Source organism: Amblyraja radiata, chromosome 27 (genome assembly GCF_010909765.2).
Source record: "Amblyraja radiata isolate CabotCenter1 chromosome 27, sAmbRad1.1.pri, whole genome shotgun sequence".
NCBI classification, from domain to species: Eukaryota; Metazoa; Chordata; class Chondrichthyes; order Rajiformes; family Rajidae; genus Amblyraja; species Amblyraja radiata.
The window spans coordinates 6,161,203-6,187,564 of record NC_045982.1 but is presented as its reverse complement, the minus strand read 5'-3'; the positions used below and the strand labels follow the sequence as shown (position 1 = coordinate 6,187,564).

The window sequence follows — 26,362 nt, the reverse complement described above, 5'->3', positions numbered from 1 at the left end:
TAGACAATGGAATGAGTACCAGATCAGAAGATAAACTCTCTGCCATAAAATGAATTATTTATATTTTTGAACTCTCTAAACTTGTGATGAGTGATGGGAAAATTGATCGCAAGTTGAACAAAGGGATGGGGTTGTAAAAAGGGACAGATCAAAGGTTCCAAAGGTCATTTATTGTCACACGTACCAATTAAGGTTCAGTGATATGCAAATTACCATACAGCCATACGAAAAAAAAAGCAACAAGACACACAAATACATAAAAGTTAACATAAACATCCACCACAGCTGATTCCCCACATTCCTCACTGTGATGGAAGGCAAAAAAGGTCCAATCTTCCTCTTTATTCTCCCGCGGTCAGGGGAGTCGAACCATCCGTCGGGGCCATCAAAGCTTCCGCAGCCGGTGGTCGAAGCCTCCTCGTCGGGGACATCGAAACTCCCACGTCGGGGCGGTCGAAACTCCTGTCAACGGTGGGGGGGGGGGGGGGGGGGGGGGGTTGGTCTACAGGGGGTATGTCAAAGAAGGTGGGGGGAACGGGTCTCACTTCCACAGTGGTGAGGGGGAGTGGGTCACCACTTGGATGGGGGGTGGGAATCGGGTTGACTAGAGGTGGGAAATAGGTGCACGGGGAGGGGAGGTGGTGGGCGAGTGGGTCGACAAGGGATGGGGAAATACGTGCATGGGAGTGTGTGTGCAGGGTGGCGGGGGGGTGGGACCACAGGGGGTGGGGGAATGTCCATACAGGGGGTGGGGAAGTAGGACAACAGGGGGTGGGGGAAGTGGGACCATGGTTTGGTGCAAAGACACTAGCTGATCAAGTCACTAATTGTCTTACTTTCTGTAGTATTCTTTCCCATTGATAATTTAATCTGTTGTACTCTTTTTTTGAGGCGGAAAGCACGCTGTCTTTCCTTCTTCAGACCTCTGCTGTCATTTACATTTGGTGTGAATTGAAGATCAGGTGTTTCAGGAGTTGTCGAGACACTGCTGGGTTCTTTCTGATGAATTTTGTCTGCAGCTGAGCAGTAAGAATGTTCGTCCTGTATGTTGTGTGACACTGCCAAGACAAAAGAAAATGAGGAAGGGGAAAATAAATGGCAAGCACACTAATGAAAAAGATTAAGCATATACATGTAAATAAATCAGCATCTACCACTAATTATAATTAAAAATTATAGATGTGATGAACCAATTTCAATCTACCAGAAGAAAATCATGATCTTGATTTTTTGAAGACTTTTAAAAATTAAATCAATTTAAATGTTGTATGAATTATGCTTGAGGAAGCTTTAAGTGGATGTTCTTACTTGAATTAAATACTAGTATGCATTCCATCAGCCCACACTGTGTAGTCTTATGTCTGATTATAGTTTTGTGAACATTTCACAAATTAAAATAAAAGTACCATACATGCCATTACATATTGACCATTAGCAATTATATCAGTTTGGGTACAATTTTTTCATATTTAGCCAAAGTGAGAGATTATATTTTATTTAAAAAAGGAAAAAAATACTTGCCTCTTTGCTGTTTTAAAGGCGTTGGTGAGGATGGGAGGTTCTCATTCTTCCTCTTGAGTAACCTGCGTTGGGAAGACAGACGTTTCGGCGGGTTAGGAATGTCAAAGAGCGTTGGAACTGCATTCCAATTTAGCCTGTTCTTGGCTTGCTTGTTGGAAAACTGGTCAAGTTCAAAGTGTAAAGAACAAAGACAACAGTTGGCTGACAAGTACTCCGGAGTTCGGTGTAGGAGATCTTGTCGACGAGTATTCTGGACCCACTGTTGACATCTGAAATTACAGAAAATATCATTTAGGATTAACTAATAAGAAAAAAAATGATTATTTCCTGCAGAATGGATGATGTATCACTTAAGTGCAATTGTTTTCAGTCGTGTGGAGAGACCTGTATATTGAAGATGCATTTTGCCTCTAATATGTGAATTTACCTTAAATGTAGAAGAGTTTATTAAAATCTTCTTACAAAGACCATGAAGTATTTTCTTTCTATCCTCTTTTGGACCTAAGGCATAGCAGGGCTGCCAACTCTCACACAGAGGGAAGGGAGGGAGAGAGAGAAGGGAGGGAGATGGAGAGGGGGAGGGAGGGAGATCGAGAGAAGAGAGGGGGGAGAGAGAGAGAGAGAAGGGGGAGAGAGATCGAGAGGGGAGAGAGAGAGATCGAGAGAAGAGAGGGGAGAGAGATCGAGAGAAAGGGCAGAGAGAGAGAGATCGAGAGAAGGGGAGAGGGACAAGGGAGCATGAGAGAGAAGGGGGAGTGGTAGAAGGGGGAGAGAGAAGGGGAAAGGGGAAAGAGGGAGAAGAGAGAGTGGAACGATAGCAAATTATAACGCGCAGCCGTCCCATTCCGACCAAAGATTATAGAGCAGTATCTTTGATTCCGACCGCCGCTGCCTTAACCCCCCACCCCCCCCCCCACCCCACCACCACCACCACCATTGCACCCAAAGCTTATAGAGCAGAGTTGTATAATCTTTGATTGCACCCTTCTTCACAGCGGGCTTGTGATCTTTGCTTGTGATGCCCCGACAATTCGAGGGACATTGATAACGGGTAACCGCGTTCCCGGACTGAGCTCGAAAAACCTCCTCGTGGTCACTGGGCCTCATGTGTCCCGCGGGCCACATATTGGAGACCCCAGCCTTACAAGAACAAAACCAAAAACGTACCGAAGTGTTAAAATTATTGTCTATTATTGGGGGTAAGTAAAGATCTATTAAAAATAATTCTAATCACTTTCTAATGAAACGAAAAAACCTAGTTTCCCCAATCATGGCCGTTGATGGGAGAACAGAAAATAACATTTTCAGGACAGAATAATATCGACAGAAAATAATAATATTTTCTCACCTTTCTTTTTTATTGGGGAACCTAAAGAATGACAGGTCGGGCCGTCTACATTTACGATTAGAACAATTAATGGCAGAGCAGTGAGATGATGATTTAGATGTAGACGCCATGTCGGTAGTCGAGGCAGCCCGGTAAAATGGTGGCGACAATCACCCATGTCATACTTCGCTTTTTTCAGAGTGGCGCATCTTGCTCTGCTCTATCATCTTTGGTTGGGTGGGAGAAGTGTCCATACAGGGGGGGGGGACAACAGGGGGGTGGGGAAGTGGGACAACAGGGGGGTGGGGAGTGGGACAACAGGGGGTGGGGGAGTGGGACAACAGGGGGGTGGGGGAAGTGTCCATAGAGGGGGTGGGGGTGTGGGACAACGGGGGGGGGGGGGGGGGGGGGTGAGGGTGCGGGACAACAGAGTGGGGGACAACAGGGGGGTGGGGAAGTGTCCATACAGGGTGGTGGGGGGGGGGGGAAGTGGGACAACAGGGGGGTGGGAAGTGGGACAACAGGGGGGTGGGGGGGGGGAAGTGGGACAACAGGGGGTGGGGAAGTGTCCATACAGGGGGGTGGGGGGGGGGAAGTGGGACAACAGGGGGGTGGGGAAGTGTCCATACAGGGTGGTGGGGGGGGGGGGAAGTGGGACAACAGGGGGGTGGGGAAGTGGGACAACAGGGGGGTGGGGAAGTGGGACAACAGGGGGGTGGGGAAGTGTCCATACAGGGGGGTGGGGGGGGGGGGGTGGGGATGTGTCCATACAGGGGGGTGGGGGGGGGGGGGAAGTGGGACAACAGGGGGGTGGGGAAGTGTCCATACAGGGGGTGGGAGGGGGGAAGTGGGACAACAGGGGGGTGGGGGGGGGGGAAGTGCGACAACAGGGGAGTGGGGAAGTGTCCATACAGGGGGAAGTGGGACAACAGGGGGTGGGGGGGGGGGAAGTGGGACAACAGGGGGGTGGGGGGCGGAAGTGTCCATACAGGGGGGTGGGGGAAGTGTCCATACAGGGGGTGGGGGGGTGGGACAACAGGGGTGGGGAACTGGGACCACACTTTTGTGGGGGTGGGGGGTGTCCCCGGGGGAATGGGTGAACAGGGGGGTGAGGGAGGGGTGTAGAGCTGCCCTGTCCGAGGGGACCGTGTTGTACCCGGGGCGGGGAGGATGGAGGTGTTCGTGGGCACCTGGCGCCTGGTGGACATCGACAACTACGACAACTACATGAAGGAGATCGGTGAGACCCCTCCCCACCTCCCCGCCGCCACACCCTACACAGCACCGGGGCCTGGACCCGCGACCCCAGATACACCCGACCCCCACACCCACAGTACCCGGGCCCCAGGCCCACAGTACCCGGGCCCCACAGTACACGGGCCCCACAGTACACGGGCCCCAGGCCCACAGTATCCAGTACCCGGGCCCCAGGCCCACACCCCCACTGTACCCAGACCCCAGGCCCACTGTACCCAGACCCCAGGCCCACAGTACCCGGGCCCCACAGTACCCGGGCCCCACAGTACCCGGGCCCCGGGCCCCACAGTACCCGGGCCCCGGGCCCACAGTATCCGGGCCCCGGGCCCACACAGTACCCGGGCCCCAGGCCCACTGTACCCGGGCCCCAGGCCCACTGTACCCGGGCCCCAGGCCCACTGTACCCGGGCCCCAGGCCCACTGTACCCGGGCCCCACACCTCCACAGTATCCAGTACCCGGGCCCCAGGCCCACAGTATCCAGTACCCGGGCCCCGCGGGTCGCGGTGATGTCCGACCTGAGGAGACACTCGACGCCCGAGTAACTCGACGTTACCTCAGGGAGCCGCGTGTCCGCCCACAGGAGATGTGCAGATGGACACAGGCCGGGCCGGGCAGCGTCTGTGGAGGAGAAGGGACGGGTGAGACCCTTCAGCCCGTCGACAAAGGTTCTCGACCCGAATCGTCACCCGCCCCGCTGAGTTACCCCCGGCATCTTGTGTCTCTCCTTTGTCAAAGCAGCACCCGTCGTTTATTTGTGTCCACGGTGTGTGGGGGTTTACCTGAGGCGGGAGGGAGAGCGGCCTCCTTCTCCTGGGCCCCGCGCCCTCGGCCTAGGCCTGGCCGTCCGTCGTCGACCACCGCCGCTGGAGGGAGGGCGGGCCGGCGCCGGGCACCACGTTGGAGGGAGGAGGTTTGGAGGGAGAGAGAGTGGAGGGAGAGGTAGGGAAGATGAGGAGGGGAGGGAGAGAGGGAGGAGGGGAGGGAGAGGTAGGGAAGAGGAGGAGGGGAGGGAGAGGTTGGGGAGAGGAGGAGGGGAGGGAGAGGTAGGGAAGAGGAGGAGGGGAGGGAGAGGTAGGGGAGAGGAGGAGGGGAGGGAGAGGTAGGGGAGAGGAGGAGGGGAGGGAGAGGTAGGGGAGAGGAGGAGGGGAGGGAGAGGTAGGGGAGAGGAGGAGGGGAGGGAGAGGTAGGGGAGAGGAGGAGGGGAGAGAGATAGGGAAGAGGAGGAGGGGAGAGAGATAGGGAAGAGGGGGTGGGAGAGGTAGGGGAGGAGGGGAGGCAGAGATAGGGAAGAGGAGGAGGGGAGGGAGAGGTAGGGGAGAGGAGGAGGGTGGGAGAGGTAGGGAAGATGAGGGGAGAGAGATAGGGAAGAGGAGGAGGGGAGAGAGAGATATGGAAGAGGAGGAGGGGAGAGAGAGATAGGGAAGAGGAGGAGGGGAGAGAGAGATAGGGAAGAGGAGGAGGAGAGAGATAGGGAAGAGGAGGAGGGGAGAGAGATAGGGAAGAGGAGGAGGGGTGGGAGAGGTAGGGAAGAGGAGGAGGGGAGAGAGAGATAGGGAAGAGGAGGAGGGGAGAGAGAGATAGGGAAGAGGAGGAGGGGAGAGATAGGGAAGAGGAAGAGGGGAGAGAGAGATAGGGAAGAGGAGGAGGGGAGGGAGAGGTAGGGGAGAGGGAGGTGAAGGGAGGGCAGATATGAAGGGAGGGGAGGTGGTTGGATGGAGGGGGGGGGGGGGGTGAATGAGGGAGGGGAGGCCCTGGGAGGGAGAGAGGTAGGTAGGTGGGGGGGGAGGAGATGAAAGGTTAGGAGAGGGGAGGTGGTGGAGAGGGAAGGGGAGTTGGTGGGGGTGAAGGAGGGAATGTGGAGGAGGGAGGGGGGCCTTGGGAGGGAGATGAAGGTAGGAGGAGGTGGTGGTCTGAGAAGGGAAGGGGTGATGGAAGGAAGGCGCGGGGAGGGAGAGGTAGGTGGAGGTGTGGGGAGATGGAGGAGGAAGGGAGAGGGAAGAAAAGAGAGGAGGCCTGGAGAGGGAGAAGAAGGTGGGGGAGATTGAGGAGGTGGAGGGAGGGAAGGGAGGTGGTGGGGGGGATGTTGAAGGAGGGGAGGTGGAGGGAAGGTGGTCGGTGGAAGGAGAGGAGGTGGGGTGAGGGGGAGGTATGGAGAGGTGAAAGGAGCGGGGAGGTGGGGTGAGGGGTACGATAGGGGTGGGAGGTGGGGGGAAGAAGGAGGAATTGGGGAGAGGTGTGCTCGACCATGAATCTCAATGACCAGTATCAATGGCAGCATTAATGCTTTCACCCATCATCTCAATGGCATCTTCACCTGCTGTAACTTCACAACTCTTCAATCAGCTTGTGTCCTCACCTCCTGTGTTTCCACCTCCGGCCTTTGTCCTACCATGCACAATCAGTTTTAAGATAGTGCAGCGGTTTAGGCAGCGTACCTGGAGAACATGGATTGGCGATGTTTCGGGTCAACCCTGCACTGAGGACCCCCTGCGCAAACATACACTCATTCTTAACTTCTTGTGTTGCCAATTCTGACCCCCCCCCCCCACCCTAGCCACACACTCAACTCACACTTCGGACCAAAGATAGAAACATAGAAACATAGAAATTAGGTGCAGGAGTAGGCCATTCGGCCCTTCGAGCCTGCACCGCCATTCAATATGATCATGGCTGATCATCCAACTCAGTATCCCGTACCTGCCTTCTCTCCAAACCCTCTGATCCCCTTAGCCACAAGGGCCACATCTAACTCCCTCTTAAATATAGCCAATGAACTGGCCTCGACTACCCTCTGTGGCAGGGAGTTCCAGAGATTCACCACTCTCTGTGTGAAAAAAGTTCTTCTCATCTCGGTTTTAAAGGATTTCCCCCTTATCCTTAAGCTGTGACCCCTTGTCCTGGACTTCCCCAACATCGGGAGCAATCTTCCTGCATCTAGCCTGTCCAACCCCTTAAGAATTTTGTAAGTTTCTATAAGATCCCCTCTCAATCTCCTAAATTCTAGAGAGTATAAACCAAGTCTATCCAGTCTTTCTTCATAAGACAGTCCTGAATCCCAGGAATCAGTCTGGTGAACCTTCTCTGCACTCCCTCTATGGCAATAATGTCCTTCCTCAGATTTGGAGACCAAAACTGTACGCAATACTCCAGGTGTGGTCTCACCAAGACCCCGTACAACTGCAGTAGAACCTCCCTGCTCCTGTACTCAAATCCTTTTGCTATGAAAGCTAACATACCATTCGCTTTCTTCACTGCCTGCTGCACCTGCATGCCCACTTTCAATGACTGGTGTACCATGACACCCAGGTCTCGCTGCATCTCCCCTTTTCCTAGTCGGCCACCATTTAGATAATAGTCTGCTTTCCTGTTTTGGCCACCAAAATGGATAACCTCACATTTATCCACATTATACTGCATCTGCCAAACATTTGCCCACTCACCCAGCCTATCCAAGTCACCTTGCAGTCTCCTAGCATCCTCCTCACAGCTAACACTGCCCCCCAGCTTAGTGTCATCCGCAAACTTGGAGATATTGCCTTCAATTCCCTCATCCAGATCATTAATATATATTGTAAATAGCTGGGGTCCCAGCACTGAGCCTTGCGGTACCCCACTAGTCACTGCCTGCCATTGTGAAAAGGACCCGTTTACTCCTACTCTTTGCTTCCTGTTTGCCAGCCAGTTCTCTATCCACATCAATACTGAACCCCCAATGCCGTGTGCTTTAAGTTTGTAAACTAATCTCTTATGTGGGACCTTGTCGAAAGCCTTCTGGAAGTCCAGATACACCACATCCACTGGTTCTCCCCTATCCACGCTACTAGTTACATCCTCGAAAAATTCTATAAGATTCGTCAGACATGATTTACCTTTTGTAAATCCATGCTGACTTTGTCCAATGATTTCACCACTTTCCAGATCATAGCTTCGAATCCTGAATCCAGCTACAAACGTACCCAAGCCCTGACTGCAAATCAGCCTATGTTCCTGACTTCCGGTGTGCCCAATCCTTAGCCCCCCCCCCCCCAGTGTTGCTAACCTTGGATACTGATTATTAATATTTTCCATTGCTTGCCAGCACAACACATCAAATGCAATCCATCTCATAGCTGCCAAACTTCTCTGCAAACTCAGAAGGGGAATCTGGACCAACGCACTGTACTTATCAATGTTCGCGGAAATAAACAGCCAACTTCACCTGCCTGGAGATGGTAATTCAGTGGAAAATGAAGTCTTAGTGTATATGTAATAATTTTATATTTACAGGACTCATCATTTGAATATATAATTCAGAACTGCCCGATTTTGGGGGCTTAGGGCTTTGAAGTGATCTTAAAGCTTGAGTAATTAACAATTTTACATTACATATACAAGTGCATGATTATTCTTCTAGTAGGATTGATTGATTTTTCTATATTTAAAGGATGCATTCTGATGTTTATTATTTGCAGAGCAGGATCCTCTGTATTTTGTAATGCTATAGTTATGGTTTGCACTAAGTGCATCATTTGTTATAGTTAAGAGCGTTTCTTCTTCCTAACTCAGGAATGAACTTTATAACTCGACAGTTGGGCAATGTCAATAAACCCACCACAGTCATCAAGGTGGATGGGGACCAGGTCACTGTGCAAAGCATTAGCACCTACAGGAACTCAGAAATTACGTTCACCCTTGACAAACCATTCGACGAGCGTACCCTTGATAATAGAACTTGCAAGGTAAGGGCATTAGAAAGCTACAATACCAAATCCCTGATCGGTCACCTTGTGCCATATAACAAAATATCAAAAAGTCAAAGTTATATATTTCTGATCACTATTCATGGACTGCAAAATTCCTCTTTAAGCCTTAATTTTATGGTGCAACTAGCGGCATTTTATTTGAGAAACGTATAATTATAATGGATTTGATCCTATAAGATGTAATAAGGGACTTAAATATGTTCTAGTAACTATTCATAGAGGTTTTCAGCATGGAAACTGGCCCTTCAGCCCAACACGCCCATCCTTGCAACATGCCCTCTGGTTCTTGGTTCACCAACCCTGGGTAAAAGACTGCATTCACCCTATCCCCTTCATGATTTAATACACCATGATAAGATCACCTTCTTTTCGTGTCCATCTTGTTACAAATGTTGGCCTTGCTGTCATCGTCCGTCCTGAAAAGGACGCGAGCTTCCGGCGACAATCAGTGGGAGCCATCACTTGTCGTAATAGATGATGGTGGTGGCAGAATTAGCTCGGGATACTTCCTGTCTCCAGCCCCGCGACATGGATGCTTCTGCTATGGGGGCCATAAGATCACCTGAGCTCCTATGAATAAAGTCCCTAGCTTGCTCAATCTCTCCCTATAGCTCAGGTCCTTGAGTCCTGGCAACATCCTTGTAAATATTCTCTGCACTCTTTCCAGCTTAAAGACATCCTTAACGCAAGGTGACCGAAAATGAAGACGACATTCCAAATGTGGCCTCACCAACATCTTGCACAACTGTAACATGACAATCCAACTTCCATTCTCAATATGTGTGCGAAAGATCTGCAGATGCTGGATAAAATCGAAGGTAGACACAAAATGCTGGAGTAACTCAGTGGGTGAGGCAGCATCTATGGAGAGAAGGAATGGGTGACGTCAACCAAACGTGAGATGCTGCCTCACCCGCTGAGTTACTCCAGCATTGTGTGTCTACCTTCTATACTTAATACCTTCCCGTACCCTGACTGATCACCGGCAATGTACCAATGTGCATGTACGTCTTTGGGGTGTGGGACGAAATCCTTAGCACCGGAGAAAACCCAAATGCTCACGGAAAGAACATACAAATTCCGTACAGACCACCCATAGTCAGAATCCAATCCAGGTCTCCGGCGCTGTAAGGCAGCAACTCTAACGCTGCAACGCCCTGCCGCCCCTAGACCACAGCAACCATAAACTGATGTGTTACACGAGCTAAGTGATTCAAATACCATGACAAGATTTTCCATCTACATTTTGTTATTCCTGAATTAAAACAAAATATTCTATATTCCAGTCTGGGTTTAAAACTATGCACAGCACAGAATCACCAGAATCATTAGCTAGGAGGATGTCATTAAAAACCCTTAGCAATCTAAGGGTTTTTAATGACATCCTCCTTGCTAATGATTCTGGTGATTATGTGGTTCTTGTCCTGCTGGACCTATCTGCCGCCTTTTATACAGTGGACCATGGTATCTTAGTATCTCGGTTACAGCACCTAGTGGGCATTTGTGGCAGTGCCCTGGGATGGTTCAGGTCTTATCTGGCAGACAGAACTATGTGTGTAAGCCTTGCTGGTTTTGAATCCTCCTCCACTCCTCTGTCATATGGGGTTCCACAGGGCTCAATTTTGAACCTGGGTTTTAAGATGGACAGTGATTTTAAATTAGATCATCAAATAGGCGCGGTGGTTAAGTCCAGCTTCTTTCATTTAAGGCAGCTGGCAAAGGTGAAGCCCATTCTTGAGCGGCAGCATTATGAAACAGTAATCCATGCCTTTATTACATCTAGGCTGGATTACTGTAACGCACTCTATTTTGGAGTTGCTCGATCTTCCCTGGCTCGTCTCCAGTTGGTTCAAAATGCTGCTGCTCGCCTTTTAACTGGAACTCGAAAGAGGGAGCACATAACGCCAATTCTGGCCTCCCTCCACTGGCTCCCGGTGTACTTTCGAGTTCATTTTAAGACTCTTTTATTTGTTTTTAAATCTTTAAATGGCCTCGCCCCTCCTTACCTCTCTGAGCTGCTTCATCCCTCCGCTCCTGCCCGGTGCCTCAGGTCAGCTGATCAGCTGCTCCTGGAGGTACCGAGGTCTAAGCGGAAGCTCAGAGGGGATAGAGCCTTCTCTGTTGCTGCTCCGGCCCCCTCACTGTCCATCTTCAAAACCAATCTTAAAACCCATTTCTATTCCTTGGCTTTTGACCCTGCATGAGACTTTGCTCGTGTTTTTAATGTTTTTTTAAATTGTTTTTACTCTCTCTTTTAATGTTTTTATTGTCGTGTAATAATTTTTTGTCCATGATTAGTCATGTACAGCACTTTGTTGCAACAGTGGTTGTTTATAAAGTGCTCTATAAATAAAGTTATTATTGTTATTATTATATAAAGATTACACATTTTAAAATCATGTATACTTCGAGGAACATATTTATGTGGAGTCAAAACACTTAAACTGAATCAATTTATCCACTTCACTGTTATTATGTCCATTTCATTGTTTGGTTTCATGTGTGTGATGAAAATCACCACTTCACACCTACTTACAGCCTGACTCCAGTCTGCAAAGACTGGACCTTCCCCACCCACTCCTCCACAATCACCACTTCACATCCACTTACGGACTGACTCCAGTCGGCAACGACTGGGCCCTCGTCCACTACCCACCCCCTCCTTGTTGCGCAACATCAGTCTGGCCACTTCACCATCACTAACAATTGCAATTGAGGAGGTGGAAAAGCTATTCAGGAGACAGAAATGCCGGAAATCTCCAGGACCGGAAATCTCTCCCTCTACCCTCAAGCTCTGTGCCAAACAACTGGCACCAGTCTACACAGACATTTTCAATCGGTCCCTGCAAACCTGCACTGTCCCTGCCTGCTTCAAAGTCTCCACTATTGTTCCCATATCCAAAAAGCAAAGGATTACTGGTCTTAATGATAACAGACCTGTCGGACTGACCCCTGCAGTTTGCATACCAGGCCAATAGATCAGTGGATGACGCAGTCTGCACTTCATCCTCCAGCACCTCGACCGCCAGGGGACCTATGCAAGGTTTTTGTTTGTGGATTTTAGCTCTGCATTCAACGCCATTGTGCCAGAGCTACTGCACTCCAAACTCTCCCAGTTGACTGTGCCTGAACCCCTCTGTCAATGGATCACCAACTTCCTGACAGACAGGAAGCAGCATGTGAGGCTGGGAAAGCACATCTTGGACTCGCAGACCCTCAGCACAGGAACACCGCAAGGCTGCGTACTCTTCCCTCTCCTTTACTCTCTACACCAACGACTGCAGCTCCACAGACTCCTCTGTCAAGCTTTCAAGTTTGCGGACGACACAACCCTGATTGGACTAATCCAGGATGGGGAGGAATCTGCCTACAGATAGGAAGTGACACATCTGCCATCCTGGTGCCATCGCAACAACCTGGAGCTCAATGCTCTTAAGACGGTGGAATTGATTGTAGACTTTAGGAGAGCTCCCCCTCCCCCCACTCACCTTCAACAACACCACACAGATGTCACAGAATGACATCTGTGGAGTCATTTAAGTTCCTTGGAACCATCATCTCCAGGGACCTTAAATGGGAGGCCAACATCGACTCCACAGTCAAAAAGGCCCAACAGAGCATGTACTTCCTGCGGCAGCTGAGAAAACACAATCTATCACAGGCATTGATGGTCCAATTCTATATATCCATCGTAGAGTCTGTCCTCACCTTCTCCATCATGGTCTGGTTTGGCTCAGCCATCAAGCATGACATCCGGAGATTGCAGCGCATTGTTCGATCAGCTGAGAAGGTTGTTGGCTGCAACCTTCTGCTCATCGACGAACTGTACACTGCAAGGGCCAGGAAGCGAGCAGGTAAGATCATCTCTGACCCCTCTCTTTGAAGCACTTCCCTCTGGAAGGCAACTCTGGACTGTCAAAGCCGCCACAGCCAGACATAAAAACAGCTTTTTTTCCACGAGCAGTAGCTCTACTCAAGAGCCAAAAGCCTGTTCTGGTATTTTATTTCATTCTTCACGTTTAAATTTTATTTTTAATTGTCTACTGAATATCGTGTATTTACTTGCGAGCAAAGCACCAAGGCAAATTCCTTGCATGTATACATACTTGGCTAATAACATTTATTCAATTCAATTCAAACTGTGGAGATTTTCATGAAGGAACTGAAACAGCAGGTAAATTATACATTTGAAATTCAGCCATCTCCTAATACCTTATGATCCTGAGGGGTGCACAGTGCCTTATGTGCACTTTTATGTTAGATGCCTGGGTGAATCTAAGTCCCACTGCAAAGTCTAATCGGTTGACTTGAAATTAGTCTTCAATGTAGCCAGGAAATGAACATTTGACTTTGAAAACCATTCCTGTTAATGTATTCAATACAAAATAAACTAATTTGTTTTGCAGCTGTTTCATTTTAAGATGGCTTTGCAGTCCTCTAAAATGCCCTTGCAAAAAAGTATGCTGCATATTTCAATACTGTACTGGTGCAGTACAATAATGCACCGTGATTGCCTTTTAAAAGTGGCAGTAAAATATTGACTCTGATCATAGACCAGACATAATCTGCGTGTGTGACGGCTCAGTTTTACCAGTACACTCACGTTCTGCCACATTGTTCGAATATATAGGATTGTTATGAAATGGCAGCAATATTAAGAACAGATCCTCAAATACACATGCCATTCTGCTGAGAATAATGCTTTCCAATTAAATTTAAATACGTTTTTAAAAGCTGCACAATGAAGATAATCTGAAAAATAATGAGCATTGACTCTCAGTCCTGTATAATGGGTGTAACATCCTAACACAATTATGTATCTCCACATTATTTAATGTCCAAAACTGAAGTCCGAAATATTGGGTAAGAGGTGAGGGGAACCTTTGCGGAGAGTGGAGTGTCTAACCTCATGTGTTACCCGCAGTCGAGTAATATGCTGGCTGTTGTTATTCCAGACAATTGTACGATTTGAAGGTGAAAAATTGATTCAGACTCAAAAATGGGATGAAAACCAAACAACACTAGTCCGGGAAATCCGAGACGGAAAATTAATATTGGTATGTTGAGGAGAGCGAGATTTTCTTTTTTTTCTTAATAGCTCATAAATCATATTCACATTTCTAAAAGGTTAAGTCATTGTATTTATTCACTGATGTCATAAATAAACGTACACCCCTTGGGAATGATTGTATCAAACAAGCTGATATCTAGGTGAAGCTTTTCCAATCTTGTCCCACTAATCTGTTTCAGTTCCAACAAGGTACAAGTTTGATGAGAACCTCCTGCTTTTTGTGAACTTCTCTGCTTATCGAACTAACTAAGAAATCAGAGTAAGATCAATATGGACCATTTACAGAATAAAGCTCCCCTTAATCCCAATATTCCCCAAGTACTAATATTTAGATCTTGATGCATTGGTATCAAAGTATTCAATTTCCCACGTTTGCCACTTGGATAGTCAACTCGCAGCCCATTCAGCCAGTTTTGTCTTGTTAGCCCATATACTCCCAAGGACCGTATTGATCATTTTATACATGTCCTTATGACAAGCTGCAGATGGACAAACTCTACAATCCCAATGTCTAAGAAGGAATTGCAGATGGTGGTTTACATATTTCAGCGTGGCAGGCAACATCTCTCTCTCTAACTTCAAGTAACCCTTGCTTTCCCTCTCTCCGTCCCTCCGCCACCGTTCTCCGACTAGTTTCACTGTCCTGATTAATTTTTCTGATTGTTTGCCTTCTGGTCACCTTCCCCTCAGCTAACAATGAAACATTCTACATTTCCTTATCATCGTCCACTTTGATCTATCGTTTTTCACACCGTACCCTTCCCTATCTCTAGACTCCGTCTCCCCTGACACTGTACGAAGAAAGGTCTCGCCCTGAAATGTCACGCTTTTCTTCTCTCCAGCGATGCTGCCTGTCCCGCTGGGTTACTCCAGCATTTTGTGTCTATTGTGGCGCCACCTGGTGGTCAAGCCACTTACTGATCGAACCTTTGGCACCAGAACTGGTGACAGGGAGATGACAGTTGCAGATGAGAAGCTCAGGTTGAGCCCACGAGTCAGACGTGTGGTGCTCCTCTCAATGGCAGCAAGCTCCTAACTGTTCTCCTAAGCGCGCATTCGTTCATAGATACATAGAAAATAGGTGCAGGAGTAGGCCATTCGGCCCTTCGAGCCTGCACCGCCATTCAATATGATCATGGCTGATCATCCAACTCAGTATCCCATACCTGCCTTCTCTCCATACCTCCTGATCCCTTTAGCCACAAGGGCCACATCTAACTTCCTCTTAAATATAGTCAATGAACTGGCTACCCTCTGTGGCAGAGAGTTCCAGAGATTCACCACTCTCTGTGTGAAATTTTTTTTTCTCGTCTCGGTCTTAAAGGATTTCCCCTTTATCCTTAAACTGACCCCTTGTTCTGGACTTCCCCAACATCGGGAACAATCTTCCTGCATCTAGCCTGTCCAACCCCTTAAGAATTTTGTACGTTTCTATAAGATCCCCCCTCAATTCAGCATTAAGAACTTTATTTTAAACTGAAGAACTTGATTCGATAATAGCTCAACAATGTTTTATTTAATATTGTAACCACTGTTGAACCGTTTGATTCACAATGCTTGGTTTACTACACTATCTACAATTCCTTAAATAGGAGCCGATTAATATGTAGCTTTATAACTTCCCATTTGAAGTTAGTGTGTACATTTTTGTTATCCAATGGATTATTTGTTTTTGTTTCCCTTCTCTAGACACTTACCTTTAACGATGTTGTCAGTGTTCACACATACGAAAGGGAGGAATAAGGATGCTACTTTTTATTATTTGCTGTAATTCATGTTATGGTTTCAGAGGGAAATATGCAGTGTTATTGTACCTTTCATATGTAATTCTCTGACAAACCTTAAAATGTATTAAATATATCACATATTTGGGAACAATGGTGGGATTTTGGAATGTTCAACTGAAATAATTTATTTGTCTTCCAACCAAATTAAAAAAAACATTGTTTCCAAATTGAAGGCTTCATTTAGTTATTAAATAACCCACATTAAGAGCTTCATTTTAAACTGAAGAACCTGATTCGATAATAGCTCAACAATGTTTTATTTAATATTGTAATTCAATGAGTAATTGAGACAGATCACAGAATTGGTTTAATTAAATGATTTAATTGCATTGTTATATGCAACATGGGCAGTACAGTACGCAACAGGTAGAGTTGCTGCCTCACAGCACCAAGAGACCTGGGTTCGATCCTGACCTTGGGTGTTGTCTGGAGTTTGCATGTTCTCTTTGTTTCTTCCGGGTGCTCAAGTTTCCTCCCACATCTGGGTTTGCAGGTTAATCGGCCTCTATAAATTGCCCCTAGTGTGCAGAATTAATGTGTGAACAGGTCGGTGTGGACTCGGTGGGCCAAGGACTTGTTTCTTTTTCTGTACCTCTAAATTAAACATTTGGCCAAAAAAAACCCCACAGACTGACCCATTAATCATAGCAGGCAGATATAATTGCTGGAGAAACTCAGCAGATGAGGCAGCATCTATGGAGTGAAGGAATAGGTGACGTTAAGGGTCAAGACCTTTCTTCAGAAGGGTATCGAACCGAAACGTCACCTATTCCTTCGCTCCACAGCTGCTGCCTCACCCGCTGAGTTTCTCCAGCATTTTTATCTAACTTTGATTTTTCCAGCATCTGCAGTTCCTTCTTAAACATTAATCATAGCAAATACCCTTATGGGGACACAAGGGACGATAGATGCTGGGATCTGGAGCAACTCAGCAGTTCAAACAACATCTGGAGGAAAGAGGTGGTCATCGTTTCGGGTTGAGATCAGAATCACAATTTACATCACAATAATGAATTGCAGAACCAATATATTTATGATAAAGAGTGCTCTATAGAACCATTCAAGAAATATAAAAGTGTAACTAAAATGGAAAGGTTTCAGAAAGAAAATAATCATTGAATTGTGAAATGATGAAATATTGCTGCTGCGATTTGACAACAGAATAATATATTCAGTGTACTTCAAATTTATTTCATCTTGTAATCAAATACAATGCATTGCCATCAATTACAGGGAAGGAAGGAACCACAGTATTAGCTTTCTTGAGTGTTAACATTTACATACAAATATCCTTGATCTCAAAAATCAATTTTGAGATTTTCTACAGTTCTTACTTATTCCTTCTTTTTGGATCGTTTATGCTTGTGTTTTTTGTGTTTCTTTTTATGTGATTTTTGTGTCTTTTTTGAATGCTTGTGTCTTTGGTTATCTGCACGGTCTCGGTCACTGCTTGTATCTGATGTATCCGAAGAAGATTTGGAGGAAGTTTTCTTTTCCTTGCTCTTCTTCTGTTCCTTTTCTTTTACCTGCAGGAGATCGACATTATTTGTGAGAACGGTGGTAAAATTGTTGTCATTCCCCTTCACCCAGCGGGTTCAGAAATAGGTCTACTTTTATATATTTCCTCGATTTAATTTATCCTTCTAACGTTACAAATTCCAAATATGGTGAAACACTTGGCCTGATCTTTGGATCTGTTAATTCATCATCAACATGATGGGTGCTGACTACAGTTGTCAGGGTTATGGGGAGAAGGCAGGAGAATGGGGTTGTGAGGGAAAGAGATCAGCCCAAATTGAATGGCGGAGTAGACTTGATGGGCTGAATGGCCTAATTCTGCTTCTATAACTTATGAACATCATTCAGTCATTTGAACATAACTAACCACTGTAGTATTTCCTCATTATTCCTGACAAGAAATCGAGAATTCTGCTCTGCATATTGGAAGCAAGAAATCGGATCAATATTAAGATATCTTTCAACGTGGTGCCTTTCAATTACTGAACCATCTGCACATGAAAGCAGGGCGCTAGATGGACGGAATTATGAGTTGAGCTTCCATCTGTTATATGTGTAATTACCTTCTTTTTCTTCTTTGGAGGTTGGCATTCAGGCTGGCTGGAACAGTTTGCTAATGCCACTTCATCATCAGGAATCAGACTATATTTGACACCTCCAGGCTGCATGAAGCAGTCTTTCGCAAAATGCCCTGGAAGGAAATCAATTATCATTTGCTTATCATCTGTGAAACAGCCCTGTTAAGCACAACATTTATAATAAGAAGGCCATTGTGAGCACAATACATTTACAGGGTGTCTGGGATTATGGGGAGAAAGGGGTTGAGAGTGAAGGATGGATCAGCCATGATTGAATGGTGGAGTAGACGATGGGCTGAATGGCTTCATTCTGCTCATATAACTTATGAGCTTGTATGAAAGCAGATGCCCACACACAAAATCAATTAGTTGCCAAGAGACCTTCACCATCATTTCTAATGTTGCTCTCAGTCTGGACATGGGGTGGAAGATTGCAACCTTCACGTGGTCCGCCCTGTTTCGACTAATGCAATCAACTCGACGTGCACAAATGGAAGATCAAATAGAACAAGTTGTCCAATGATTTTAGGCTGTGCATGCCACACAAAAGAAAGTGTGGACATGTGGACCAGTGCATCATGCAATGGCTCTTTTGTGGCAGAACTCAAACTTCAAGGACCTGTATTCTTGTTTAGCTGATAATTCCGCCCAATAATCAATACATTTATCAAAATAATGTTTGGTTTTTTTCACTTCAACTCTTCCTACATGTCTTTCTACCTAAAGACTTTGAACTTTAATCTAAAGTGGATTATTCTGCAATGTGGTTGGATAATGATTGTTCCTGAAACCCATTGATAAAGTAGCAAAAAAGACAATAGAAAGAAACTGAAGGATGATTTATTTATTTTTTATTCACTTTCCATTGATCTGCTGCCAAGGCAAGTATTTATTGCATATTTGGTGGGTGCCCTTGAAAAGTTTGTGGTGAGCAACCTTATTGAAGTGCTGCATTTCCATTGATGAAATTATTTCACAAAACTGTTGACGAGGGGCTTCTAGGATTTGGACCCAGTGGCATTATGGAATACACAGCAGTATATTGCCAAGTGAGAATGGCGTGAAACTGGGAGGAGAACAAGTAAATGATGGTGTTCACATGCAGTTGTTGCTCTATAAAGGTTGTTGGTTTTGGCTTCAGAGCTGCTATCAGAAGTAGCCTCGTGGAGTATCTGCAGTGGATTATTCAGATGGAAATGTTTGTATGGCTGCACCCTACGATAAAGCATTCTGCTTACTGCAAAGAGTCTAAATTGTCATTCCAATACAAAGCAGCTACGTTTCATTCATTTGCCTTTAACTGAACAGAACTTTGACATCACTTCATTTTATCCAATTGTGTGCCAATGGCAGAGGGGATTAATATTTAAGGTGCTGCATATGAGGTTCCATTCACAAAGGCTGCTTTGTATCTGGATGGTATCAACCTTCTTGCGTGTTGCTGGAGATGTACTCATCCAGGCAAGTGGACCACACCACATCGTGCTCCTGATGTGTGGCGGAATGGCTTTACAAGTTTACAGTGTCATGTGTAATGTGTGGCTTTACACGTCTAGTGTCAGGAGGATATCCTGCCTTTGCTCTGCTCTTGCAAAGGTTTAGTTAAATGGCTGGTCCAGTTGCGTTTCTGGTCAGTGCTTTCACCTGGACCTTACAATTAGGGGCACTAAATCGATTTGGATGAAGACAGGCTGCACAATGATACAGCTGGCAGAGCTGCCGACACACGGAGTAAACCCTCAACCTCAGGATAAATATCTGAAGCTTCCCATAGAATATCGAAGTGAACCTGCTGAAAACATCCAGCACTCGCCAAATTAAGAAGGGTCTCGACCCAAAACGTCACCCATCCTTTTTCTCCAGAGATGCTGCCTGACCCTCTGAGTTACTCCAGTACTTTGTGTCTATCTTCGGTATAAACCAGCATCTGCAGTTCTTTTCTACACACTCTCCAAATTAAACCTCATGTTTGATTTTCCAAGCAAAACTCCTTGCACTTTTGCAAATGCTGATAATAATAAATGTAACCTACTGAGATTGCCGTGTTTCAAGGATTCTCAGACAACTGCAGCATCAATTTGAAATTTAATTCACAAGGGAAGTTATTATAACGTTACGTACTTTTACTGCTCATCCTTAAATTTATAGCCTCTCGTCTTTGTGTCTATAAGAGATTGGTGGTGCTTCGAGAATTAATTTATGTTCCCCTAATTTTTATTTTCAAAGTAAGTGCTCCCTGGTTTCTACTTGCATTATACTTAAGCCAATGATTCACTATCCTGGTGTTATCCTCTTCCAGTGGGAGAGATAGATTAAACTGGGATTTTCGTTCAATAAGAGCCTTGACCAATTCTCTGCAAGGTGTATTCACTGAAAAAAAAGTACTCAAATCCATTAACAGCATCATATACATATTACACACACCCAGGCATTGTAGATCAAACTTTGAATGTGCTGCTGGTTGCATTTACACATCAATCAATGAAAAGCTGAAATTTAGTTTAGTGATCTAGCGCGGAAACGCCCTTCGGCCCAGAGCCGCGCCGACCAGCGATCCCCGCACACGAACACTATCCTACCCACACTCGGGACAATTTACATCTATACGAAGCCAACTAACCTACAAACCTGCACAACTTTGGAGTGTGGGAGGAAACCAAATATCTTGGAGAAAACCCACGCAGGTCGCGGGGAGAACATACAAACTCCATACAGACAAGCACCCATAGTCAAGATTGAACCGGGTCTCTGGCGCTGTCAGGCAGAAACTCATAAGGTCATAAGTGATAGGAGCAGAATGAGGCCACTCGGCCCATCGTCTGCTCCGCCATTCAATCATGGCTGATCTATCTCACCCTCCTAACCCCATTCTCCTGCCTTCTCCCCATAACCCCTGACACCCATACTAATCAAGAAACTCTACCACTTGAAATAATTTTGTAAATTACAAAGGAAAATTCAAACCAATTCCCAAACACACCCAAGCGAATTCAACTCCAGCTGCGTGTTCCTCTCGCCTTCAGTCAGTGGAATCAAGCTGGATTTTGTTTGATGTGATCATTACAAAAATCAACTGTGCATCTACAAAATGCTTGCTGTCATAGATAGTTAGTTAATAGTCTCAAAAGGATAAATAAACTCATTTGTAACTTCGGAGTTAAAAAATTCAACGCAATTTACTGGTCTCCATTTAATTCTGCTAAAACATCAGCTACAATTTATCTCTTTTTTTCAAAGAAACATTTGATTGAATATGAACAATAATGCATGTAATAAGTACCTTTACATCCACACTTTTTGCAAAGTGTGTTCAGTACAGCTTCAAGTGTTATCCTTTGCGTTGTGAAGTCCTTGAACGTGCGTCTTCTCCTCTCTTCCTGACTGTAAACAGTCACAATTATTAATTTAATATCTATCATCTACAAATATTATGTTCCATTTTTGTGTGCGTTAGAGCATGATATTTTTTTCCCCCACAAGGCAAATTACTTTTTTTGATAGACACAAAAAGCTGGAATAACTCAGCGGGACAGCATCTCTGGAGAGAAGGAATGGGAGACGTTTCGGGTCCAGACCCTTCTTCAGACTGGTTAATGATAAGGGAAACGAGAGATATAGACGATGATGTGGAGAGATAAAGAACAATGAACAAAAAATATGCAAAAAAAGCAATGATGATAAAGGAAACGAGCTGTTTGTAGGGTGAAAACGAGAAGCTAGTGCGACTTGGGTGGGGGAGGGATAGAGAGAGAGAGAGAGAGAGAGAGAGGGAATGCTGGGGCTACCTGAGGTGAGTGAAATCAATATTCATACCACTGGCATAATACAATACAATACAATACAATACAATTTATTGTCATTTGGACCCCTTGAGGTCCAAACGAAATGTTGTTTCAGGAAACAGGAAAATACAAAGCATTGTGGAGAGAAGGATGACAGTGACGAGATAATGCTCAAATAGCCCTGAATTAAACAGAAGTACGTTTTGGAATAATTCAAATTCCCAGTGCATGCTTTTTGAACAAATAAGTTAAATTCATTAACAGAAACACATACTCAAGAGCCACATTATTTGGATCGATGTCCATCCCAGATCCTTGATTAACACACTTCATTGAAAGAGAGATCTTGACTTTGCCATCCTTTACCTAAAATATAAGCTTGGTTTAAGTTGTTGTTTTACATTCACTGAATGATAGAAATCTATCCTTGATCACGAGGTAAATGCATAATTTAGTAACAGATTGGCATTGGACACTTGCAAAAAAATAAATATTCTCTTGTCTTCAATAGTGAACATTTAGCACAAACAATCAAAGACAAATTTCCATCCTAAGGTTTATTTGAAAAAAATGCTCACTCTCACTGCATCAGATGAACGCATTCTAGACTTAAAAAATTATCAACCACAGTAAATAAACCAATGAAGAGGAAAACAAGAAAGCAGCACCGTGTAAAAAGTTATATGTATAGAATCACAGGCATACAGTACAGTAACAGGCCGTTCGCTGAACCACATGCATACCGACCAGTTGCACATCTATGTCCTGTATTTTTATTCACCTCTGTTATGGAAAAGTATTTCCTGCTATCTACTCTAACTATACCCGTAATAATTTGTATACCTGAAACATGTCATATTAGAATGGGGTTAGGAGGAAGAGATAGATCAGCCACGATTGAATGGCGGAGTAGACTTGATGGGCCGAATGGCCTAATTCTACTCTTATCACATGGTCTATCACAATCTCCTTCGTTCCATGGAAATTATTTCAGATTACCAGATCTGCTTTAGTTTCCTTTTGAATATTTATCTTGCAGATTATCAGAGGAAAAGAGTTGAGATAAAATGTGCAGCAGAAGGTTCTTGTACCTCTTTCCCAATTACTTTAACCCAGACCCTCTCTCCAACATCCACAATCTCAGATGGATTATCCACCCGTCCTGCTGACATTTGTGACTTGTGGACAAGACCTGTAAAAGAAAATAAGGATTTAGTACATTGACTGTAATTGAAATCCCCACAACCCCTGACCGATATCCTGCCCTGTTTCGACATAGCACACCGCTCCTTTTCTAGTTCTGAGTTATGTAGTTGGGTTAGCCATCTTAAATTTGGAAAAAATATATAACTGGTAACATTTCACATTGCTGCTATTACTTAATTTGAAAATTAATGTCGCATTAAAAATTAAAGATTATATTCATTCAGAGAGAGGCAAAGATTTGTGTATCATTACAAGCATGCTGCCAATATACAAAACAGTAATAGATACTACACCTTGCCGTTTGCAACCAGGAATCTTAATAAATGCTCCATATTCTGTTACGGTTGCAACCTAAAGAAAAAGTTGACATTTTAATTTTAAACAGTTAATAGCAATTGAATTAAATGTGTGTATGTTTGAAGCAATTACAATGTACCTCGCCCTCGGAGATAGTGTATATTTCAGGTATGTCTTCCATCTTTATGCAACAGGTTGTCTGCTAAAAAAGGGATCTTGCAGAATTCTTCAGAAAGTAGCTATGATATACATATATGCCAGAAATACTTTTTCCTTTCATTTTTCTCTCCACAAGAGGATCTAGATGAAGAAAAACATATGCAAGTAATACAAATATTTGCTCTCAGAATGTGATAAGATGTTAATAAAGTCACATTCATTCACTTATGAGGAGGGAATGATTTTTTCATTCCAGCCTTGTCATTTCTCTCACTAGAAAATCAAATGATCCCTAAAGTAAGCAAGTAAGTTTATTGGCCAAGTATTCACATACAAGGAATTTGCCTTGGTGCTCCGCCCACAAGTAACAACATGACTTACAGTGACAGTTAAGAATGACTCAGAAAATACTAAACATTAATAATAATAAGACATTAATGATAAAACACCATTGATCAAGCATGTAAACCAACAAAATACCAGATCAAAAGGGAGGCTACAGATTTTTGGCTGTTGAGTAGAGCAACTACTCATGGATAAAAACTGATATCAATACTCCCATAACAGAAACATTCTCACTATAATCAGGCAGCTCTTATGCAGTAATTACTGTAACATTCCAGTGATTATTTGCTTTGCCAACATTTTACAAAACACAACCTATTTTCTGGAATGAACATTCTATTTCTCTCTTCACGCCCTTGTCTAATATTAAACCTCCTCATGAAATATTCTTCATGAATTTGCCAGGCAGCCTTAAATGTAAATAACATTTGTGGGATTCAAAACTTTATACGCATTCTTAATCAAAGCCTCTGACTGAAAACTAAATTTAGACTTTCCTTTTTAGTATATCTTTATTGTAATTTCCCTGAGTACTCACATACCCAGAGGAAACAAAAAAAACGTTGCTCAACCAGTGTCCATTCAGTGTGCAGTAAAAAAATAAATAGAAATAAAAATGCATATATCATGAACAAATTAAACACTCTACTCTACTAAACATCAACAGGCTTTCCGATCGGCAGCGGCACGACAGTGGCTCTGCTGCAGTGTGTCCAGGTTGGTGGTTGGTGCGCGATACTTTGGCAGGGGGCAAAGTCCGTTTATCAGTCTTATAGCCTGCGGGAAGAAGCTGAGGAGCATCCTGCTGGTTTTGCAGCTAATGCTCCTGTACCTCTTCCCAGATGGCAGGATGGAGAATATGTGATGCGATGGGTGGTAGGGGTCTTTGATGATGGAGATGGCTCTGCTGATACATCTATTCCTGTATATGTCCAGCAGGAAAGGGAGTGGAGCACCAATAATCCTTCTGGCGGTCTTCACAATCCTGTCTAGTTGGTGCCGTTCATACGCCTTGCAGCTCCCGAACCAGGAAGTGATGCCATAGGTTAATGTGCTCTCGATTGTCCCCCTATAAAAAGTTCGTAGGTGTGTAGTGGGGAGACCTGCTTTCCGTAGTGGGGAGACCTGCTTTGGGCATAGAATTAGTTGAGGTTCCCAAAACTCACACCAATTAAATATTTATTAGACAAATAAACATGGCCTACAATCATAATATGTCACTTTTACTTTTATGTTTCCATATTTCTCATAACATTAGAGGTCATTCAGCCATTCAAATCTATGCCAGATCTTACTGTAAACCCATTTTTGTGAGGAGAATTTGAATTTGGCATCTTCTGATTCAGATATGATGAGAGTGCTCACCACAATAACACCTAAATCATTACACAGTTCTCGTGCAGTCCAATGTCCCTTTGTTCTTATTTTTCATATTCATGTTTGTTCATCCAACTGAACATCAGATTTGTGTATATTTAAGGCTGCAGTTACATTACTGGTCATGTTGCTAACACAACATTGTTGCAGATATATCTCATATCCTAATTGCTCAGTATCTCCTTCAGGAAGCCATCTCAATGCCCTACAATAGATATTTAACCCACAAAATCTACTTCATTCATAAAATTTGCAAGTATATATATTGTATTCATTGTACCTACATATCACAATGCTGGGTACAATGAGTTAGGTTATATCAATGTTTTTCTCCAAATGTTCCCAACACTAAGTATTTTAACACAAGATTAGCCCCAAATTGTGCCTTTTCCGCCCGGAGCCTTTCCATCAGCTGTACCCTGTATCTATGAGTATCAATGAGCTCAGCTCATAGTCCTGCACGTTGGATGTGTCAGTTAACAACATTTGACTGGGTCCTGGTACTGAGAGCAAACTAGTTATAGGCAACCAAAATGAGCTCATCACCAAGGTGATATTCCTGACCCGAATCATTATCTATCCATCCAGTGTCTTTTTCTTTGTAAGCCAGCATCTGCATTCCTTTTTCCTGCAGATATATTGCTGCCCGCTGACCGCATTACTAGGGGAACTCAACAGAGTATCTGTGGATGGAAATAGATTGGTTGACATTTCAGGACAAGACCCTGCTTCATCTCTTTACCCTCCTCAGATTCTGCTCGACCTGCTGGGTCCCTCCAGCAGATTGTTGCTCCAGGCTCCAGCCTCTGCAGTTTCCTGTGTCACCAAAGTACAACAATAACTCCTCGCAGACGTCAATCACTAAAATACAAGATGCATCTTATAAGACCATAGAGGCTGGGATCTAGAGCAACAATCTGCTGGAGACTCGGGGAGTTGGAAGCATTTGTGGAGGTTAAAAGGATGAAGTAGGGTCTCGACCTGAAATGGCAACCAAATCGTATTTCCATCCACAGATACCCTATTGAGTAATGTGAGGCCACACGCAAACTGAAGGAACAACACCTCATATTTCGCTTGGGCAGCTTACAACCCAGCAGCATGAATATTGATGTATCTAACTTTAAGTGACCCTTGTATTCCCTCTCTCTCTCTCCATCCAGATTCCAGCCTCTGCAGTCTCTTATGTCATCAAAGCACAACAATAGCTCCTCACGGATACTAACCACTAAACTATAAACTGCAGCATAACATCCAGCTACAACTACAAGGCAGCAACTTCACAAAACAAAACTAATTGAGAACAGACAGAATTCACCCAGCGACCACCATCTTACCTCCGCTCCAAACACAACCAATGGGGAAGGGTCTTACTCAACGATACCGCTGCAAA

The 26,362-nt window shown here is 44.8% G+C and overlaps 3 protein-coding genes across 3 annotated transcripts; 1 reads left to right on the top strand and 2 right to left on the bottom strand.

Annotated features, from left to right (window-relative positions):
* Window positions 1-779: 779 nt before the first annotated feature.
* On the bottom strand, window positions 780-3,058 carry LOC116988359 (52 kDa repressor of the inhibitor of the protein kinase-like). The gene is made up of 3 exons (XM_033044995.1): window positions 2,870-3,058; window positions 1,522-1,790; window positions 780-1,058 (listed from the first exon to the last, which is right to left on the bottom strand). Exons 1-3 carry the CDS (start codon window positions 2,977-2,979, stop codon window positions 808-810), a joined length of 630 nt encoding a protein of 209 aa, XP_032900886.1. The 5' UTR covers window positions 2,980-3,058; the 3' UTR covers window positions 780-807.
* A 960-nt stretch (window positions 3,059-4,018) lies between these two features.
* On the top strand, window positions 4,019-15,813 carry fabp3 (fatty acid binding protein 3). Its single transcript, XM_033044994.1, has 4 exons — window positions 4,019-4,088; window positions 8,653-8,825; window positions 13,805-13,906; window positions 15,610-15,813. The coding sequence occupies exons 1-4, from the start codon at window positions 4,019-4,021 to the stop codon at window positions 15,661-15,663; spliced, it is 399 nt and encodes a 132-aa protein (XP_032900885.1). The 3' UTR covers window positions 15,664-15,813.
* A 1,044-nt stretch (window positions 15,814-16,857) lies between these two features.
* Window positions 16,858-26,341, bottom strand: zcchc17 (zinc finger CCHC-type containing 17). Its single transcript, XM_033044993.1, has 8 exons — window positions 26,307-26,341; window positions 23,228-23,388; window positions 23,085-23,142; window positions 22,677-22,777; window positions 21,860-21,951; window positions 21,084-21,184; window positions 17,789-17,916; window positions 16,858-17,233 (listed from the first exon to the last, which is right to left on the bottom strand). The coding sequence occupies exons 2-8, from the start codon at window positions 23,267-23,269 to the stop codon at window positions 17,042-17,044; spliced, it is 714 nt and encodes a 237-aa protein (XP_032900884.1). The 5' UTR covers window positions 23,270-23,388; window positions 26,307-26,341; the 3' UTR covers window positions 16,858-17,041.
* Window positions 26,342-26,362: the final 21 nt, after the last annotated feature.

What these genes read in the sequence shown, in the direction of transcription:
- fabp3 (XM_033044994.1), top strand. Translation starts at nt 4,019, where the DNA reads ATGGAGGTGTTCGTGGGCACCTGGCGCCTGGTGGACATCGACAACTAC. An exon ending in TTGATAATAGAACTTGCAAG is followed by an intron (nt 8,826 to 13,804) that starts GTAAGGGCATTA and finishes TTGTTATTCCAG; the next exon opens with ACAATTGTACGATTTGAAGG. An exon ending in GAGACGGAAAATTAATATTG is followed by an intron (nt 13,907 to 15,609) that starts GTATGTTGAGGA and finishes TCCCTTCTCTAG; the next exon opens with ACACTTACCTTTAACGATGT.
- LOC116988359 (XM_033044995.1), bottom strand. Translation starts at nt 2,979, where the DNA reads ATGGCGTCTACATCTAAATCATCATCTCACTGCTCTGCCATTAATTGT. An exon ending in TTCCCCAATAAAAAAGAAAG is followed by an intron (nt 1,791 to 2,869) that starts GTGAGAAAATAT and finishes CTGTAATTTCAG; the next exon opens with ATGTCAACAGTGGGTCCAGA. An exon ending in GCCTTTAAAACAGCAAAGAG is followed by an intron (nt 1,059 to 1,521) that starts GCAAGTATTTTT and finishes TTGTCTTGGCAG; the next exon opens with TGTCACACAACATACAGGAC.
- zcchc17 (XM_033044993.1), bottom strand. Translation starts at nt 23,269, where the DNA reads ATGGAAGACATACCTGAAATATACACTATCTCCGAGGGCGAG. An exon ending in TTAAAGTAATTGGGAAAGAG is followed by an intron (nt 21,952 to 22,676) that starts GTACAAGAACCT and finishes CTTATATTTTAG; the next exon opens with GTAAAGGATGGCAAAGTCAA. An exon ending in CCAAATAATGTGGCTCTTGA is followed by an intron (nt 21,185 to 21,859) that starts GTATGTGTTTCT and finishes GACTGTTTACAG; the next exon opens with TCAGGAAGAGAGGAGAAGAC.